The sequence below is a fragment of the Triplophysa rosa genome, linkage group LG24, assembly GCF_024868665.1.
Source record: "Triplophysa rosa linkage group LG24, Trosa_1v2, whole genome shotgun sequence".
NCBI classification, from domain to species: Eukaryota; Metazoa; Chordata; class Actinopteri; order Cypriniformes; family Nemacheilidae; genus Triplophysa; species Triplophysa rosa.
In genome coordinates this window covers 13,059,562-13,081,654 of record NC_079913.1, presented here as the reverse complement: position 1 = coordinate 13,081,654, position 22,093 = coordinate 13,059,562, and the positions used below count along the sequence as shown (strand labels likewise).

General features: G+C 36.9%; 1 protein-coding gene across 2 annotated transcripts in view; it reads right to left on the bottom strand.

The window, feature by feature from the left end:
* sfmbt2 (Scm like with four mbt domains 2) overlaps positions 1-21,840 on the bottom strand; it is a 47,550-nt gene extending 25,710 nt beyond the window's left edge. Inside the window, exons 1-4 of one of the 2 annotated variants that reach the window (XM_057324441.1) lie at positions 21,637-21,840; positions 16,538-16,632; positions 15,039-15,279; positions 4,521-4,541 (exon numbers count right to left, since the gene is read on the bottom strand). In XM_057324441.1, the coding sequence (XP_057180424.1) occupies positions 4,521-4,541; positions 15,039-15,279; positions 16,538-16,630 (355 nt within the window). In that variant the 5' untranslated portion in view covers positions 16,631-16,632; positions 21,637-21,840. The remainder of the gene's footprint in view (positions 1-4,520; positions 4,542-15,038; positions 15,280-16,537; positions 16,633-21,636) is intronic. The other variant, XM_057324442.1, reaches the window with a different exon arrangement.
* Between the last annotated feature and the right edge of the window lie 253 nt (positions 21,841-22,093).

Here is a 22,093-nt window from a genome sequence, read left to right as displayed (position 1 = left end):
CAAAATTTTGTCATTACATCATTTCCAAATTTGTATACGTTTCTTTGTTCTGCTGAACACAAAGGAAGATATTTGGAAGAATTTCAGTAACCAACCAACATTGCTCCCCCATTGACTCCAGTAGTATTTATTTTCCCTACAATGGCAGTAAATGGGGGATGAGATCTGTTTGGGTACTGACATTCTTCCAAATATCTTCCTTTGTGTTCAGCAGAACAAACAAAAATGTATGCAGGTTTGGAACAACCTGAGGGTGAGTAATGGATGACAGAATTTTCATTTTGGGGTGAACTATCCCTTTAATAAAAGCACTACTTTTAAAGAAATATGTTGGAAACACAAATCGGCCCAACTTGCAGTTGTACAGTATATGGAAAAATGCATATACACTAACTAAAGTATTTACTATTAACTTCCAAATACAGTATAGTACTTCAATATTTTCCAGTATACTAGTCAAGTAAAAAAAACACACACAAATGTAGCTTGTAAATACTGACCAAATAAATCAATCAATAAATGAATGAACAAAGAATTAAGCAAACTTAATATTTTAGTTTTCAAAATAGCCACCTTTTGCCTTTGCCTGGATTATAGCTTTTCACACTGGGTATCTCTTGTGTGCCCATAATTGTGACTAGTAAGCTAAGTGCTTTGATAAAATATAAGTCACATTGAGTCAGATTTCTTATATTTGAACACCCTTAATAGCCTAGAATAGACAATAGGCATTACTGAATGAAGCTATGTTTTTTTTGCCTCATGAGGAACAAAGTACTGTCCAGCTGCAACAAAAGCACTTTAAAGGGATAGTTTACCCAAAAATGAAAAATCTGTCATCATTTACTCACCCTCAAGCTGTTTCAAGCCTTCATAAATTTCGTTGTTCTGCTGAAAACACACAAAAATGGAGCCCCAGAATTGTGTTTCACACATTCTTTAAAATCTCTTCTTTTGTGTTCAACAGCACAAAGAAATGTATATGGTTTGAAACAAGTTGAGGGTCAATGATGGGGAACTCTACCTTTAAGTATAATTCTTTGAAAAACAAGTGAATTACGTTAAATTAAGTGAATTAAGTCATAAAAAGAAAGTATATTTTGTTTGTTTTGTAAAGATAAAATAATAAAACTGAACAACTTGGAATCATTCATTATTTTTTCTTAATACACAGCACAGCTTTTCATTTGTCAAAGTAATCAAATGATTGATTTTATGAAAGGGATAATTCACCCAAAAATGAAAATTCTGTCATCATTTACTCACCCTCAGATTGTTCCAAACCTGTATAAATGCTTTGTTTTGCTGAACACACAGGAAGACATCTGGAAGAAGGTCAAATCTCACCCCCATTGACTCCCATAGTATTTATGTTCCCTACTATGGCAGTAAATTGTGAGCGAGATCTGACATTCTTCCCAATTTCTTCCTGCGTGTTCAGCAAAACAAAGACATTTATACAGGTTTGGAACAATCTGAGGGTGAGTAAATGATGACAGAATTTTCATTTTGAAGTGTTCACTAGCACTAGTATCGGATCGGGACTCGGTCAAAATAAAATGACTCAGATGTGATTGGGTACATCCCTACTGTAAACAGAAGTTTTTTTTACCAAAATCTATTACCAGAGTGAGAATGATGCGGCACCAGATAATCTGCCACGGATGCGTCAATAAAATTGAACTGGTACCGAAACCAAAAAATGTTACAGTATTAAAATAGTGTCCACGCCTCGATTACTGCTTAATTGCTGAAATGGGGCCATCAATAGACACCACAATGAGAGATAACTTATATGGGCGAAGTCACCACACAATAGTAAGGGAGTGTCATTTTTTCCTAATGTAATTCTTGAACTGCCAGTTGCTACGTGCCAGCAGTTAAAATTCTGCATTAAAGGAACAGTACATCCAAAAAAAAATAATTCTACAATCATTTACTCACCCTCATATTTTTCAATACCATATGATTTACTTTCCTCCATGAAAGACAAAAGGTGATTTTTTGAAGATTTTAAAAGTAATTGAACAGGAAATATTGATTGAAATACGTTATTAGCTCATTTTTAACAAACGCAGACCTTCCGCGAGGAAAACCTGTTTACTCGGTTTTAAGGTAAGACACAACCTTGAAATGCCAGGAACAATAAATATAATGTTTTAGGTGTTATTAAAGGACATATTTATATTTATTTTTTGTGTAACATTAAACTGCCTGTCAAAATGATTTGCAGCATCCGGATATCCACTATTGGCCAATCAGTATTCCAGAGCGCCATGTAACAAAATATTATACTTTATAACAAATATTCATCTGTGTAGTTAAGCTGTGGTGGGGTTGTAGCTTAACTTTTCAGTCTATTATAAAAAATAAATGACTCAGAATTTACCATACAAATCGCATGGACCACTTATTTCATTATTTTTAGGCTATTTCATTACTAAACGAGTCCGTCTTACAAATTCTCAACAAAAAAAAACACCTTTCGTATTCAGCAAAGAAAGTAGAAAGTGATACAGGATTGAAACACCAGAGTGAGAATGATGACAAAATTTGTGATTTCTGCTAAATATTCCTTTATTAAATTAGCAAAAAGGACTGATCCTGAATCCTGCCATATCAACATCTGCTGTTGTTTCTCCATAAAGAAAAGTATGTGTAAAATGCATGTTACAGTATGTGAAACATGTGCATACGTGTTCTTGCACCTTGCGAAGTATTCCAAGCTAAGCAGCTTTACATATGACCTCCCGAGAGGCCTTTACCTCTGCGTCTCGGCTACACAAATACATGCAAATACTCTTAGAATCACTCACGTTGCTTTACCATTAACTTCGCACACCTCTTTCTCACAGTCTGCCTTCCATACTACATACGGTACGTTATCTAACAGGCAGAGCTGAGTAAACAAGCAATAAAGAACAAGGAAGGACGAGAAGAGGAAAGAGAAAATTAAAATGGCAATGACAAGTGTCAAAAAAGGAAAAATCTAAAAGTGTTGTGCAAAATGGGGTAAGAGGCAGTGAAAAGACCCAAAGTAAAGAAACTGAGAGCAGGCATGCGTGTGAGATATGGGCGTAGATTTGGGTACAGACAGTAGGGACATGTTTGGAATAAAAAGATTACGAAATAATCTCTAACAATATATCTAGCTATCACAGTAGTGGTAATGTTACTAAGATGTAACTTTACACAAATAGGATGTAAATTGGCGACCCTTTCCTTTTTATTAAAGCACTTTCACCTTGTATGAACTAAGGTATGGTAAGGTAATCTCGCTATAAACTTTAAATAAACTATAATTAGCCTAGCATGAAAAACACATTCAGCTAGTTTCAAGTGTCTTTATTACCCCTTAAAATTGCGTTTGGCTTAGGAGGGTTGGGTTTCTTGACAGTATCCAGCAATTATAAGTATACAACGTCCTCATTTATTTATATCATATCAAAGTACAATGTAGTATATCAATTATAGATAAAATGTCTATTTTTAACAATAAGCACATTTTAATAGCCAAAACATGATATTTAGCTGTGTCCCATATCTCAAATGTGTTTCCCTAAAATTGTCTCCAGATAATTAAAACGCCTTGAAATTTTGACATCTAAAAGGTATCTTTACATTACAAAATTAAAAACAATCTGTTGTAATGTAAAAAAAGAATCTTTTTTCTACGCACTGTAATACATGTGTTTACTGTATGAAAATCAACCATTCAACCCTGTTACCAAAGTTATTAAGAAAAAGTTATCAAGAAATCTAATAATTATGTTCATTAAAAACTACACAACAACATCAGCCACCAACTAGCCCCTATTCAATAACGACTTCATTTAGATTGAGTTGAATGCTTATGCCTAGAAAAACAAACTCATAGAAAAACTGTACTTGACACTTCGTAAAAGAGAAATTATTTTCTTCGTAAAAGAGAAATTAAAATTTCGTTTGTTTAAAATTTCGTTTAATGTCCTAAATAATTATTTGATAGAAATGATAGAAAGTCTGTCGTCATTTATTCACCCTTATGTCATTCAAAACCTGCATTGTATATGATTCTTTCTTTTGTGAAAGACAAAAGACATTTTGAGAAGTGGTTTTGTGTCCATACAGTGGAAGTTAATGAGGGCCAGTATTGTTTGGTTACCAACGTTCTTTAAAATATCTTCTTTTGTATTCTGCAGAAGAAAAAGTCATACAGGTTTTGAGTGGCAGGAGGGTGAGAATAATGAAATGATGAAAGATTTTTTATTTTCATAATGAAAGTATTTTTATCTTCAACTATCCTTTAAAGCACCTCTTAAAGGACTTTTAACATCACTGTATTATTATTTTGTATAATTTTTTCAGTGTACGATAGGAAATGGAAAATGACTTATTAATTCAGCTGTATACAGACAGTTTTACTGCATAGACATTGCATCTGTATATTGAATCCACAATGTCTCTACCAATGTTAAAACCAAACCTACGCCCTTGGCCTAAGAGATGACAACAGAGAAAAACAAGGAAGCTCGGCTTACCTGCTCTGAGGTAAACGTTATCTGAGAAACAAACAGACAGGAACAGAGGTGACCAACTAATACACACTGGCTAAACACACACGTATACAAATGCATATGCACAAACATGATGGCTTGTTTGATGAAAATCAAACATGGTTAAACATACATACAATATTCTTGGCTGCACCTTTATTAAGCTTATGTACACATTATAAAATCTAATTAATGTGGATAACTCTCATTTGCTCAACTCATTTGAGGCGCCCTATTTAATTTAGTTCCATACTCTCTGTCTCAAGCTGATGGTTTTCCATGAACCAGGAACACTCGGAACACATCCGTCAAACGGGTATATTCATTTAAATATGAACCATTATAAATTCTATATATCGTGAACTTGAAATGCACTTATTGTTATCTAAGTGAATTATGTTGTATCAACACAAATGGATAAAGTTATGTCAAAGAGTGACCTATTTATGTCAGTATTACTCATTTCAATTGTGTTTGTACAAGAACCCAAATATGTTACATCAAACTATATTGCTTAAGCAAAATAAACAACATTTAAAAATCAGAAAATGTTTTTTTTGTAATTTTTCTCATCTCTTTATTCACATTTACTTAATGAACATTTACAACAATAAATTAAATTATGAATTTTACAAACTAATAAGTGTTGCAACTAAAAACATAGGATACTTTTTAAAACAGTAATCGACAGCAGAATAGACAGCAAAATTGACCTTTGCCTACTTGTAGTATATATGTACTTATTTGTATTACTGTAATGTATATGTTTTCTAAGTGTGTTCCAACAAAAAATGAATAAAATCTAAAAATGTAGCATATTCATATACTGATTATTAAAAATAATTGTAAAATAATTGTAACAAATAATTGTAAATCTAAAAATGTACAGTTCTTGCGAAAAGTGACAGCTATACTGAATATTAAATGTATTAATAGCTTTGAAAACGTTGCCAATCATTTTGCCTGAACTCCTCATGGCAGCTGATTATAGACACATTAGGATTAGTGGGGATTTGGCCCGTTTCCCTGAATAATATAAATATATATACATTTCTATAATCATTCTGCAGCGTTTGCTAAATATAAAAAGGTCATCATGGACGCTCCTGACTGTTTGAGATATAAAGTATATAAAACATCTATGTGGTTGGATGAGAAAATGAACGCGCTACTGACAAACGCTTTGATCTAAACAATATGACTTATCACTATGCAATATTATTAAAATTCTTTGGTGGTATCCAAGCCAACTAACCACATATGAATCAACATTGAAAACCTGGGCCAGCAATATTGCTGTTATACCTGGCTGTCTGTCAACACACTACTATAGGACAGAAAACCTTTCCAGGAAAACTCATTTGAAGATACAAGAAAAACAGGTATGGTCAGATTCTTCTAGGATAAGCTGCAGAAAAGTAGTCTGTTACTTTCTTAAGATTTGAACGATCCTACAGTGGGTTACAAGAATAGAATGAATATCAATTGATATATCATCACTTGCACATTAAAGAAACAGTTCACATGAAAATAAAAAATGTGTCATATACTTTCATGTCGTTCCAAACTTGACTTTCTTTCTTATGTAGAACACAAATAGGATATTTTGAAGAATGTTCAAGCCAAACCTTCTGGTTCAGAAAACTTCACGTATTTTGGAAAAATACAATCAAAACAAATTGTGCATACGCATTCTAAATAACATGTCAATACGTCATGATGTCATGATGTGCATATGACATCGTGACGTTTTGTCAAAAGAAACGTACCATATCAACGTGCCATCGTATTTGATTTGTGGGATTTTGAGGTAAAGATATTTCTTAAAGTTTAAAATATTAATCTACCCCTGTCATTTCGATTATTTTATTTATTAGTACTGTACACTCATGTTGTATAATATCTCTGTTTGCGCTTTTTGAAGGTTCAACATTCTGGGTATTCTTACTTTGCATTGTACTATGAACCCACTGATATATTTCATTTTCATATATATTATGAATGGCATAAGGGTGAGTAAATCGAAATTTTCATTCTGTTTGCCTTGAAAAATTGTAAGACGGGAGGGCTCAGGAAAAAGGTTTTCATTGCCCGGTTTCACAGACATGGGTTAAGGTTTGTCCCAGAGTAAAATTAATGTTTGAGCTGTCTTAACTGAACATAACTTGCCCTGACATATCTTAAAACATGTCAATGGAAGTTTTTTGTCTCTAGATCAGTAATGTTTTTTTTCGAATGCCTTCTTATAAAAGCAACTTAAATATCGTAATGTAACCAAGGCATAGTCCTGGCTTAAGCTTAGTCTGTGAAACCAGCCTATAAAGTTTTAATTGTGTCAAAAAAGTTACGGTGCAAAATGTTGCAACATGTATCATTTTTTAGGTTGTAATAATGTAAGCCATGACAGATATAAATTGATAAACTCTTGCTAAAAAAAGGCAGTTCATTTATTTATCATTTTCAACTCATTCTATCTTCTAACAGAAGTCTTTTTTGTTAGCCAGCTAGATAGAGTGTCATATTTAGATCAGAAAACTATGTATAAACGTCCCAGAAAATGTTTCTTATGTATAAAACACATGCAGAACTGGCCCTATGAGGGAAATGCCAGTTCTGTCCTTACCCAAAACTTTACACACACAAAAATGAAGAAAACCTTCATTAAGATTGTCATAATGGCTTTAGTATTCAGCGTCTGTTTGCTGATGTTAAACTGTTAAGCAAGTTAAACATTGGAGTGTAATATTATTTTGAACACTGTTATAGGCTCACTTGCACTTAGTAGATGCACTTAAAGTGATCACAACTGTGGCCTGGGGCGTCAAGTCATAACTTTCTGGTGCCAAGTCACAACTTTTGCATACAACAACTTCCCGGAAGTTGGTATTTGTGTTTGTTACGAATCTTTTGCTTGGTCTCCTTTTACATTGTTTTGAAAAGAATGCCCTTTACACATAACCTGACATAACCTAAACCACTGAAAAAAACAACTAATAGGATTTACTTAATTTTTTTGTTTGTTATTTGTGCAAGTTTTTGCACACAGTTTTTTAAGTAATTATTACTTACATTTTTTGTTTTAAGTTTTTGAATACAGTTTTTTTAAAAACTTGCGCAAATAACAGAAAAATAATAGGTAAATCCTATTAGTTGTTTTTTTTCCAGTGTATACCATTTAACCCTTCAACTCTCACATTACAAAATAAACATCACGTACAGCAGTTAGCTATACTTAGGTGTCTTATACTGTAGTTAGACAATAGTGAGTAATACACACAAACATGCAAACGCACACAGACACAATAGCAAGAACAAGGCACACGTGTAGAATTGTGTCTATTCTAGTTGATGTCTTGACAAAACAGTCGGGATTAAAATATTTGTGAGAGTGACATCATGACATCAAGACTAGATTACTGTAATGCACTGTTAGGTGGTTGCCCTGCAGGCTTATTACAAAAACTCCAATTGGTCCAAAACGCGGCAGCTCGAGTTCTTACACGTACAAAAAAGTATGAACATATTAGCCCGGTTCTGTCAACCTTGCACTGGTTACCTATAAAGCATCGCGTTAACTTTAAAATCTTGCTTATTACCTATAAAGCCTTACATGGTTTAGCTCCTCAGTACTTGAATGAACTCCTTTTGTATTACAGTCCTTCACGTGCATTACGCTCTCAGGCGTCCTGTCAGTTGGTAATACCTAGAATTTCAAAATCAAGTGCAGGTGGTAGATCCTTTTCCTATCTAGCGCCTAAACTTTGGAATAGTCTTCCCTGCACTGTCCGGGAGGCAGACACACTCTGTCAGTTTAAATCTAGACTAAAGACGCATCTTTTTAATCTTGCATACACTACTCTTCCATAATATAAATCTTCAGAGGGTTTAGGCTGCATTAGTTAGATCAACCGGAACCAAAAACACAACTGATGTACTTGTTGCATCAAAGAGTACAGAACAGTACTCTACTCTCAGCCAGTCTTGTCTCATTGTTCCAAGGTTACCACAGCGAGCAGGATGCAGTTCATGGCCTGACCTGATGGTAGAGCGGAGAATGGGAAGTGGGGACCTGACAAGAGCTGAGATGATAGAGCTGGATAAAGAAGGACGCGGTCTCTTGACATGTCTTCACCACAAAACTTCAAATGCTATTAGATTATTAATGATAATCTTAAACTATAATTTATTTTATTATTAAGTTTATTTATTTTATTTAGCCTTGTTGTGCAAGTTCTCTGGAGCTTGTGCAGAGGCAGCAGCTTTTGCCAGAGGGGAACTGGAATCCCCTGGTTGGGCCTGGGTTCTCCTGAGGTTTTTTTTCTCGATTAGAGTTTTGGGTTCCTCGCCACCGTTTGCATACTGTTTTTGCACTATCTGCCTGACCGGGGGGGCTGCTTTAGAATCTTAAAGTTTTACTTAATTAATATTGCATATAGGAATTTATTATCTGTTATATTTGACCTGTGCTTCTCTCTCCTTTATCCTAAATGTGTGCTCTCACTGAGCGTGTGTGTGTGTGCGTACTTGTCTGTGTACGTACGTGTGTGTGTGTGTGTGTGTGTGTGTGTGTGTGTGTGTGTGTGTGTGTGTGTGTGTGTGTGTGTGTGTGTGTGTGTGTGTGTGTGTGTGTGTGTGTGTGTGTGTGTGTGTGTGTGTGTGCGTGCGCATCCGTGTGTGTGTGTGTCTCTGTGTCTGTGTGTGTTGGTGTTTGTGCGTGTTGTGTGTGTGGAGTGTTTTGTGTGTGGGTGTGTCTGTCTTCTGTGTTTTCAACCTTTTCTTGTTTTTGCAGGTACAACTTTGATTGTTTTGCTTGTAGTCAATGTGTCTCATGTACAGCTGCTTTGTAACAATGAAAATTGTAAAAGCGCTATATAAATAAAGTTGAGTTGAGTTGAGTTGAGTTGAGAGACATGGTCCAGTAGATGACATTGATAACCTGATGTGAACTCCAAAGTAGCTGTGAGGTTAAGTCTTTCAATCTGTCATAAACGTAACGTGATGCAACCTTAAAATATAACTTCTTCTTTTCCTTTCGGCTGTTCCCTTCAGGGGTCGCCACAGCGAATCATCTGCCTCCATCTAGCCCTATCCCCTGCATCCTCTTCTCTCAGACCGACTACCTTCATGTCCTCCTTCACTACATCCATAAACCTCCTCTTTGGTCTTCCTCTCGGCCTCCTGCCTGGCAGCTCTAACCTCAGCATCCTTTTACCAATATATTCACTCTCCCTCCTCTGAACATGTCCAAACCATCTCAACCTGGCCTCTCTAACTTTGTCTCCAAAACATCTCACATGTGCTGTCCCTCTGATGTACTCATTCCTGATCCTATCCATCCTCGTCACTCCCAAAGAGAACCTCAACATCTTCAGCTCTGCTACCTCTAACTCTTCCTCCTGTCTTTTCCTCAGTGCAACTGTCTCCAAACCATACAACATCGCTGGTCTCACTACTGCCCTGTACACCTTTCCTTTCATTCTTGCTGGTACTCTTTTATCACACAACAGACCTGACACTTTTCTCCACCCATTCCAACCTGCCTGCACACGCTTCTTCACCTCTTTTCCACACTCCCCATTACTCTGTACTGTTGACCCTAAGTACTTAAAATCCTGCACCTTCTTTACCTCTTCTCCCTGTAACCTCACTGTTTCACTTGGATCCCTCTCATTCACACACATGTATTCTGTCTTGCTGCGACTAACCTTCATTCCTCTTCTCTCCAGAGCAAACCTCCACCTCTCTAGACTTTCCTCCACCTGCTCCCTGCTCTCACTACAGATCACAATATCATCCGCAAACATCATAGTCCATGGAGATTCCTGTCTGACCTCATCTGTCAGCCTGTCCATCTAACGCGTGTTAAATAACTTGCATTTTTTTACATGAATTAACTACATTAGTTAAAGTCCCCATGAAATCAAAAAATGTGTAACCTTTAGGATGAGTGTGTTAGTCTCAAGATAACCCATAAATTGTGCTTCAATGACAAAATCTGCATTTAGAAGGTCTAAGCAATCAAAACTCACAGTTTCTCACATGCACCAAAAAAAAATTCTGCACTTTCGTTCCTCTACAAATTTCCTGTCAATCAAATGATCTTTAGAATCTGAAGCATCCTGTTCTTTACAATGCATTATAAAAGATGCTAAATCTGCGCCTGAAACCAGCCGGTTGTTTACACATGAATTATTTCCTATATGGGTGAATGGCACACAGTGCACAATATAGGGGATGAGGAACGAGTTATGTATAAATTTGCTGTCCATTGCACCAGTCCAAAGGACTGGCGGTCCATCATATACGTAAGTCAGAACCATTTACACAGAATTTTGTATTTAGTGTTATGAAGGAGATGAAACCAACAAACGGTTAGACAGCCTGGATATTATAAATATAGAGTGGGTAAAAATGATGGGTAAAAAAGGAACACCAGTGTCATGCACTGACATAAATAACAAGCTTTACAAATGACACTGAATGACTTTTTTGATTTTTTTCTCTATATAGTTTTATACAAGCGTTAAGCCCATTGCACATTGAGTCCGAAATCTGCGTCCGAAAATTTCGGACGTTAAAAAATAAATACGACCTCACTTTGTGTCAATCACTTTACACACTGCCTCCGATATTTTCGTCCGTCATAAAAAAATTCGGACTGGGTTCGATTTTCTGCGTTTTTCGCATCCGTAGGAATCGTTTTCAAAGGTGTTTTGGCTATTGTCCCTAATGTAAAACTCGTCCGATGCCACAGTTTGGTGCGAGTGTGTGCGCGCGTGTGTCCACACCTTAGACATACTGCCAGTCTCTGTTCAGGATCAATTGGTTCACGGAAATTGGTGGTCTTCTTTATAATATGTGGCTTCAGTATCGCTAGCAAAGCGTCAAACTGAGCAACTGACATCCTGAAGTAAATTTGAAATCGGTCAGGATAATCCCGCAGTTCCATGATAAGGAGGTGGAACTCTCCTTCCTCGTTACGCAACCCGGACTGGATGGACTCAATATTTCCTCTTTATTTTTCTCTTTTTAAGAAGAGAGAGGACAACAAAATCGTCATCACTGCTTGAAGACTCCATTTTGTATTGTTTTGGATTTTTTTTCGCAACGGATTGATAAATACACATCGGACTCAGTGTGCAACGTTTCTGTCCGTGACGAATTTTTAGGATGACGAATACAAAATAACGTATACGAAAATTTCGGATTGTATGTGCAAAGACCTTTACTGCCAAATGCGCCTTTACTGGGGGGTTGCATAAAGGAAGCGCTATTGATTATTTTAGTTATTGGTTATTTGGAGAGCATTGTGTGTTTCAGTTGAACAGACATTCCGAGGATTCCCACTTTAAGATTACTGAGCAATAAACAACATTTATTAATCTTAGTTAACGTTAACTAATCCGTTTTTCTAATCGAAATCTGTTTCAAAAGGTGTTGACATGGGTCACCAATTTACAGCATCGAGGAACAATGACGTACATTTGTGTTACTGGAAGCTTCCTATTGTGCTGGGATAGACCCTACTTTGAAGCAAAAGCTAATTTAGTCCTTTCAAAAGGCGTATATAAAAACTGTTCCTGCAGTGCAAACACATCAAAAACCAATTACTTAAAGCAGTGGTCACCAACCATGATCCCGACCTCGGACTTGTTGAAAGGCAAGATCTACCACTCAAAAAGTTGAAACTAAAAAACAGCCCAGATTGAACCTCCAGTTTGAGGCCTTTTATTTAGCCTATAATTGTGGGTCTATTTGAATTACCTGAAATTCTTTGTTACACTTTTCAGATGCAACTAAGCAAACTCTGTAACATGAAGAGTTGCCACTTTCAATGTGCCATAAATGAGGTAAAAAACACCAATTCAAACACCAGTTCAAGGACTTTAATTCACAGCTTGACATTAGAACGAGGTTAAGAATTAGTTTAACAAGACCCTAATTATTGAGGTATTTACTGTATAAAGATTTGTTATTTATGATTCATTTATTTGGTTTACTTTTATTAAGTAAATACAGTATATAGATGGAAATGTTATAAATAGGCCCTAGTAATAACAACGTCAATCATTCATTTTAAATCATTTATCTATTTACTTTTACCCATCTAATAATGTCTTTGTAATAACTATCTGTTTCACAAAACAGCTAAAGGTCTGACAATGTAAATGGAATGGTCTTTCATATTAGGCTAATTGAAAACATAAATAGGATGTCAGCAGGGACATCATCTCCCGCATGAGATAGTATTGAAAACTGTGCAGTTTACCATCACTGACAGACCCGCGATCATTCACAATTACAACTTTGCGAAGAAGAGACTGATGTTGTCTTTCACACAAGCTCACATTAAAATACATGCGCGCATAGGCGTAATTGGCAGGTGGGACACTTTTTGAAAGAAATTAAGCGGAAAGTGTGTATTGTTTATGGGCCATTAACATCTAAAATTCCTTGAAAACACAGGATGCGCCGCTTTCTCACCATCTCCCTTTGCTCACACTCGTTATATATAAGTTATATTCGCTGAAGACAGAGAGCCGCAACTCCAGATACGCGTACAGTATGAAATGCGTGCATCATCCGCGCTCGTGGCGCTTGCTTGCGCATCCAGTGTCAAAGCACAAATACGCGTCCTCCAACGAACAAGTGACATTTTTATGTCATATGAATAAGCTGTTTTTAAGTGTAATGCACCGCAACAGTCAAGTGACCTCCAAATGACAGTTACGCCACTGCATGCGCGAGTCATTTTGCGTGTGATCACTGACTACCGACCAGTGTTGCCAACTTTTGCAAGACAAATAAGCAACTGCAGCTCCAAAAACAAGCCCAAAACAAGCCCAACATTATTCATGATCATCAATGTAATTTATTATCAATTATTTATTATTAATGAATGAGCCTGGGTCATTTTAAACTGACACTACCCTGTTTGAAAAACACAAACATAAATTATTTTACAAAAATGAATTGCAAATCTCTGATGTGAGCAGTATAGGCCTGGAGAGATGGAAAAGGAGAAGTTATAATGACCACTTAACGTAGCTGTAACAGCCACACATTTATAATAAAGTAAAACTGAACTATATGCATTTGATGTATACTTTTTAAAATTATATTCTGCAATGATCAATACATTTATTTAATACAATAAAAATGTTTGATGTTTACCTTATAGCCTAATAAATAGGGTCATCCCTCCCTACCCCTTTGCTGCACCGTGATCAGATCTGATCTTTTCGTTCATTTTCACATTTCATTCTAATCGTGACAGATGTAATACATTTAGTTTAGTTGGTAGTGGAAAGGAGGCGGTGTGTTTGAGGACAAATTACGCTATTCACACGTGCTTAGGCTTGAATAACGCTGTGTAGCCAAACGCGCAAATCTACACTTTTAACATGTTTAATTATGTAGCCCGGTTATAAAATGCTTTTTATCTTTAAGTGAATATTTCATCTGTTTAGTATATTTACCTCTGATTATCCAAAGAGCGCCGATGATTACGTGAAGAGACCACTGTAACATTCTTGGCTTCTCTATGTTGTTTTACGTGCTTAGATATGTTGTGTGACCTCCTGCGGTGCCGCGCCGTGACATCATAGTACCGCGAGAGTGATTCGACAGTAGACGTCTCTGTATGCTTTCAAATAGCTCTCTCAGTGCTGTGATGTTATGCTGTGCCGCATGTAGTACAAAAAGCCTACCGTAGAGCAGACAGTGTTAATGGATTGAACAAAACAGCGACCATAGATGTAAAGAAACAAAGTTGCTTGTCAGGTTCAGAACAAGCAACCATATTTTTTAAAATAAGCCCCAAAACCCGCAACCATATTTCATGTGATTTTTTTAACGCGACTTAACAGAAAAAGAAGCCCAAGGTCGCGTATTATAAGCGGACTTGGCAACTATGCTACTGACATTAGAAACACTTAAGAGCGATCACGTGCAGTCGCGCATCACAATGAAATGTGATTAATGATAACGGTCGCATTAAAAACTCACGCAGGGAATCCTTCTTTACACAGCCATGAAAAGATTCATGTAGAACTTAACAACATACAACCGCTGAATGAAGAGAAAGAGAGATGAACATTAATCAGGCACAATATATTTGTCTATTAATTTTCCCATTTGCCTACTTTCGGCAGGTTACGTCTCAAAGATCGACCAGTCGATCGCGATCGACGGGTTGGCGACCACTGACTTAAAGTAATTACTAAAATTCTTCTCCAGTGCAAAAGCCCCTAATGTATGTTGGAGGACATATATTGAGTGATATTCAAACTAAAGGATGTGTGTGTTTTTACACACTTTGCATTGTTTTGTTGTGTTTAAAAAAAACTTTAGCTGTTGATCATCAAAACAAACAAGACTGGTGAAATAAGAGGTGTGTATTATGAGAGTTTGTTTAGAAGCACTGTTCAAGCATGCACTTAATCTGACTTTGAATAGATGTGTGTATTTGAATGTGCATCAGTCTTTACGTTAGCGCCTTACCTTCAGGTGGTTGAAGCGTTTTGTTGTTCTGAGTGCACCAACCGACCGGGTGAAGTTCGGCTGTCATGATGTCACACCAGAAGTCAGCCTTGCGGTCTTCGCCATAGCCACAGTAGCGTAGCAATAGCAACTGACCACATGTGGTTATGATGGTGGCCACCCAGTATGTATCCAGACTGCCCTTATTGGCTACTTCAAGCTTCATTCCAGGCTGAAAGCTGCTTTGAAGACTGATCTCCACCTGTAAGGTCCAGTCAGGTGCTTATATTAGTCATCAGGAATTAGTCAAGAATGTTGCATTTATGTGCTATGTGTCCTCCCTTATAATTTATGACTTGTTCCTGATTTGATTAGCATGCTAGTCACACTAGTTTATAGCAGTGGTTCTTCAACTTAATGCGATACGCCAAGCAGTCTGCGCAGCCGCGCATTAAGTTGAACACAAAGACTTTTTCTGAAGACTTTGATTAGCTTGTTCAGGTCTATTTTATCAGAGTTGGGGCTAAACTCGGCAGGAAAATGGATCTTGCGGGCCAGAGTTGAGAACCACTGGTTTATAGATTTAACTATGCCCCTGTGCTTTCTGCTAAACCCTGTTATGCTAAACCTTGACAAAGGTTTTTGGCCTAAACGTCGATTGAATAAAATATGTGCGAGTGTGCGAATCTCTTTTTTCTATATATCTTTGACCGTTTGCTTTAATGCTTTATTCAACCCTGTTATGCTGTCCTGTTCTTTCTGAAATCATATTTAAGATAATGTTTGATTAAAGTTTGATTAAAATGAATGTTTGTTTTTCAAACGGAGTAAGGTTCTCTCACTGACTTTATCAGTTTTACATTATGTACATTAATATAAGTTATAATAATACAGCATTACTTCTAATAGTTCAACTCTGTTATGAATAAAACATCAGGAATGATTTTTACCAAATACATACAGTATTTTCTACCTGTAACATAGGTTCTTTAATTAATCGGGTGTTGAGCAGTAATATATTGTTTGGCTAAGGCTAATGTCACAGATTTTTGCACATTTTAACCAGTAACATTCAACCCCAAAACATTATGAATGTTTATTTTTAACCAAAAAGTTACAGATTGCCGCTTTAACTACATCAATTTCGGCGACGGGTTAAAACAACGGATGTACTCTAGGGTTAAGAATAGTGATGAGAAACAACTATTAGTCCTTGCTGTAGGTTAAATCCAGCCATTGAAACCCACATTTGCAGACTAATCGACAGTAAATATGGAGATGCATATTTGGATGCATCTGCCAGTGGTGTTCAATCTGCTTTGGGGCTAAACAGCTGATCTTACAGACCTACACACCTGGGCTAACAACTTTAAATTTTATTGACATTCCAATATATTTTTTAGCTGAAGACGTCTCTTTACAAATGAATACTTCTAGTATACAATCAGTACACATTATCGCAAACTCTTCACATTGTCTAGATGCAAACTTTATTCATTTTTGTGTGTGTGTGCTCTCACGTGTCTGAAGGAAGTGTGGGGTGCGGCAGTTACTCCAGTGTCCTCGAGATACTCCTCCCAGTTAAAATCCACCTCCTCCTCCACACAATCCATGACTAGTAGGAAACAGAGAGAGAGAGTTTGTACAGTATGTGCATGTAAAACAGAGACATGGTGGATGTTATTATGGCTGGGTATTAGGCTAAGTATGTGAATGCAAATGCATCTAGCACAAGCTCAATTTCATGCCATCAAACTCGATTTGCTTTTTCAAGATGCAATAGTGTACTTCAAAACCCTTTACACATTTTTACCATTGCCCTATATGCCATTATCCCAAACCGGTTCGGTCAACTTCTGTTTGCCACAGTTGAACGACAAGTTAAAAGAAATATTTACCAAGAAATTAAATGAAAATATTTTGTCATAAAATAAAAATGTAATAAAGTGGCCTACGACTCATGCTATATTCCAAGTCTTCTGAAGTTGATTCAAGAGCGTTATGTGTGGAATTAAGTATGATACAATGGCTTCACACTTGGGATATTGTGCATGAACAGCTAGCAGTTTTCCGGTTCCAGTTCTTTTTAATACATGTTCTAGTTTGTACAATGACTCAACAAGGGACATTATTGTCGGACAAAAAGTTTTTTTTAGTAATTTTTCATCAAAATGTAATATCTTGCTACACCTATGAAATGAGTCACCAAGTCCTTCCCTCAATTCCTCCATCCTGCTATTAAATGCTCATTTTTCACAATCCAATAAACTACATAAATTCCACACTTTTCTGTTTCGATTTTTGTTTAAGACAGAAATGTGTCACATAACTGAAGTTAAACAGGTTGTGGGTGAAGTGTATGGAAAAGTTGGGTATGTTGTTCACATCAGTGCCGGGCAAACAATATCAGAATGATTCATGCCAACACTTATTTTTCTAATACATGGGAAAAGTAGTTCCAAGTGGAAAATGAACAAGACGGTAGAAGGAGTATGTATGAAAGTAAAGCCAGCAGCAATGTTATTTTTGTAAAGTCTTTCTAAACTAATGCTCAAACCTTATGATTAAAAAATTATTCTTACAGTTCAGACTTGGATTACACATTAATTGTATTACCCATACTATGTAATTCTATAATACTAACTCAATACTAACTCGATAAATATTATTATAATGCCCGGGTAGGGTGGGCTCATCCATATAAGTATGGTCCCTTTTAGGGTTTTTCCTCCATTACCATTTTAAGAAGATGCTCTATTTACCAATGTACCAAAGTCAAGAATTCATATTTAATTTTACACAAATGAAACCGAGGCTGTGAGGTGTAGATGTACAGTACTGTAAATCGCACTTTTGATGTTGATCTTACAGCTGATTAAACTAGGCTGTTAAGAGGAATCATAACATCTGCACTGCAGTAATTTCGAGATCCTTCAAGCACTATTGGTGTGAACTTTTACACGTCTGTTCTGCTCCCCTATTGCCTGTGACATGCATCTTATGCCCTGATGATGTCATCATCATTTCTTATATGTGAATAACTAATGATAGCACTGATGATAATGATGGCATGCTTCAAAGACTAATACTTGATGGCATGGTTTTTAAAAAAACTCAGCCTCTACTATTAAATCTGAAACGGGGTTTAACTGACGATACACTAACACTCGAAATTATTTCAGTTCAAATTCTGTAAACAAACTGCTAAAGGAAAGACACAACACACACGTCTTTTTCTCCTACTTGCTTATGCTACATCCCAGATAAACCCTGAATAAACAAAAAAACGATGCATACTTTGCGACAACAGTACTTTTATTCTGTGGGAGTCCTGGTTTCAGATGGAACTAAGAATGAGAAGTGCACTTTAACACTCAACCACTTCCTTGCGAATGACTCACTCAATATTTGCCATGATGGCTATCGTTGTGTGTGCGCGCGTGTGTGTGTGTGTGTGTGTGTGTGTGTGTGTGTGTGTGTGTGTGTGTGTGTGTGTGTGTGTGTGTGTGTGTGTGTGTGTGTGTGTGTGAGTGTGTGTGCGTGTGCGTGTGCGAGAGAAAGAGAGAGAGAGATAGTTTTAAACGAACCAATTCCTAAGAAAAGTATTATAGTGCTATCAGGCTTCTGGCAAGTCAGCCTGGCAGTGTTCCGACATCAAATGATGAGAAATAAAAGCAGAAATTGACATGACAAGGGTTCATGGTGACTTATGTGGATTTTAAATGAAGAAAAGGTGTTCTGCAACAGTTCATGAGAATTTGCATCCAAGACTCTGTCAGAAAAAAATGCAATCGCTTTCTCATAAACCCTTCTCTGAGAAATGTTAAAAATCCACTGAGGAAAAACACTGCAGAGGTAAATGTAATACCATTCACCATTTAATGACAAAAACAAATCTACCTCATTTAAAAACCTTATCACTAAAAATACGCGATATTTTTTGTTGCCAAAATCAGATAAGATATAGCCTAAATCCTTTTCAAATGAATATTTCATTTCGCCATTGTCGTTTGGATGTCTATACTAAATAAAACTCTTGACTAATGAAACACAGTTGGGCCTGTGGGTGGAAAAGCATCTCCAGATTGATGGTGAGGGATTAAAGTGAATTATCAACCCTAATCTATAACATGGGCTCTTTCAGAATAAATCCAGATTTCACACAGGACGTACTATCGATTAGCTCCGATTGTGCCAGATGCCCTCTCTCGTGCTAATCCAGGACTTGTTAAATTTTGGAAGGGGAATTAAAGGATTACCAGAATACAATCTAGCATTGCTTTTCTTAGTAAAATAAATGGTTCTGGTTCATCTTCAGTCACAGACACATTTCATAATTCGTTTTAATCACTGAACTCGGAGAGGGGCATTGTGAAGCGTACGTCTAATGTTTATGTTAGTATAGTCTATGATGGAATATTTTCAAATTTCCTGGCAACATTATCTAATGATGACATCACTTCCCAATAACAAAAACACAATCGGATGACATCACAAAACTTCCTGACTGTTTACGCTTTACAGAAAGACAGAGAAAACTCCATGGCATCATAGTTCTCTGGAAACACAACTTTTAGGACATTTAAATAAATATTACATTTATACTGAATTATGAATGTAACACATGCCCATGTGTTATACATGTGGGTATTTCCCAAACGACAATTACTGTATATAGGCCTATTGTATATTAGTACAAAATTTTTAGACTAAATCCTTAGACTAAATGTTAAATGCTCTTATTTGTAAGTCACTTTGCTTAAAATCACTATGCTAAATAATATGCTAAACGAAGTGCTCTTCAGTTTTCACTCCATTTCGGTTTCGAAAAGGCGAGAATATATTATTGCTTGCTTTTATTCTCTGACATCTCAATGAAATTGCATCACAATGAGCTGAATGTAAATTGCATTATTCACTCCCCAGACCAGAACAAGCACAGTCATCCGATCTCCGACCCGAAGTGTAAACTATCCTATTACCCTTCGACATATCACATAACATCACTCACACTCCACATCCATGAGCACGTAGCCGACGTGCAGAAGGGCGTATTTGTGTATTTAAGGATGCTTTAAATATGGCTTTACAGTGTTTTTACATGCGTAACAGGTGTCTTCGTACCCGCACGGCCTTGCTCGTGCACTTACATTTTGACGTCAACGAAAAGGATTGTCTTGCTCAACTGTGGATGCGCAGTCTGTTTAAACAACAAGCCTTATCAACACGAGCACACAGTCGGGCTGATATTCAGCACATTTCAACAGTTGAGTAATCGATTATTTGACATGTCTGTTTATCATTGATGTTTAAGTGGTGGGGATAGATTATCAATGCGTTACATACATGCCCACCGGTTTTATTGATTATGTTTTAAATATGTGTCATATCTATACATGACATTGACAAAGACTGGCACATGTAGCTATAAAGAGACGTATCCGCATCTCTTTCGGACCAAAAATGCCATTAAAGGAATGATAATACATCATTTTTCATTATCAAACGTTTGACTCCATTTCCTCTCATTACTGGCATGAATTTAATCCTCCAACATGAATGCATCGATAAAAGACCAAAAGCTCAAAAAATGAATATATTTTATTCGGTTCGTCGGGTTGATAAGAAAACAAAACGACACTGGTTTACGCATTATCCAAGATTAAACAATCTTATTAAATTATGCTTTAAAACTGGCTAAGCTTGTCACTGTTCATTCGCATTATCATCGTTTTATTGTGCCTTTATCAGTCCACACTCATACACAGAGAAGAATGCACAAAGTGAAACAGGAAATATAGTAGGCTATGTGCACGTCTGTGTACGTGTGTGTTTGTGTGTGTGACCGCGGATACACTCCTGTACTTTACACACTCTAAAGTATTGCAGCGGAAAAAAACTCCGCAGACGTCGCCAAACTACAACTTTAAATTTAATTCATTAAAGCACGTCCAGGTGCAGCGAAAGAAACGAAAACTGGACGTGTAATCGACGCGGTTTTATTTTTTCCTTCTTCAAAGATTTTGATTCACCTTAACCCGCCATGTTGAGAGTGGATCATTGACACAGGAGGAACGAGGATTTCGGGTCATTTTCAGCGCACCTGAATCATCTACGCCGCCCGGGTCGTTACGATCAATAACATTTATATAAACGCCATCCGTGGCGTTAAATCGTGCTGATATTTACGCGTTAACATTTTGTCCTTTAAAATCGAAAGGAGGTCAAATGGTTGTTCAAAATAAAGTCAGCAGTAACACATAGAGACCTTTTGAGGAAGAACGCGTAACGAAAATATCGCTTGTTACATAAACGTTATTTTCAGCGACATTTCCAGAGCGCGTCTAGTCAGATCATAAATGTATTTACTGGCAGAATCGAAAGTGCAATCGCTCGACATTCGTGTTATATGTATAAATAATGCGACCGCATTTGTCGGATCATTTTCACAACTCTTACGCGGACGCTGCTGTGTATTTCTGACTGTTACAAACAACCTCCAAATGTTTTAATGAGGAAAAAGCGTCTCTATGCGGAAATTCGCGTAGAGAAGCGCGAGCCCGGGGCAACAACGATCATTATTACTCAATGAAGTTCGAGCTGGTAATGTAGTTTTTACCTGATGCGAGTTTTTTCCGTCTATCTGAATTGAGTGATCCGGTGTTCTGGTGGAAGCAGGAGCGGTGTGTGCGTGAGTGTGTCTCTCCGCTGAATACTCAAGTCCAATATGGCATCATCCCGCATCTGCGCATGTCTCAACATCTACAGATTATTTTCAAGCCGACTCCTTCATTGACCTTTACAGTTGCAAAATTTGTTCAGCCTATTATAAATAGAAATGGGCCCAAGCCTCCGCCTCCCTCATGTGGGGAAACACGCTGGCCGTGTCTCAAAACCTTGTGAGCTGCCTGCATGGGCAGAATTGGGGGCATTCATGTGCGCGTGCAGCACGTTTGGGCATCAGTGGCGCATGCAGGTTTTTAAAGGCGTCTTTGGACATTTTGATGCTGAAAATGCACTCTCTGAATGCGTCAAATATGCTGACCAAATACTATGTAGGCAGCTCACAACGTTTT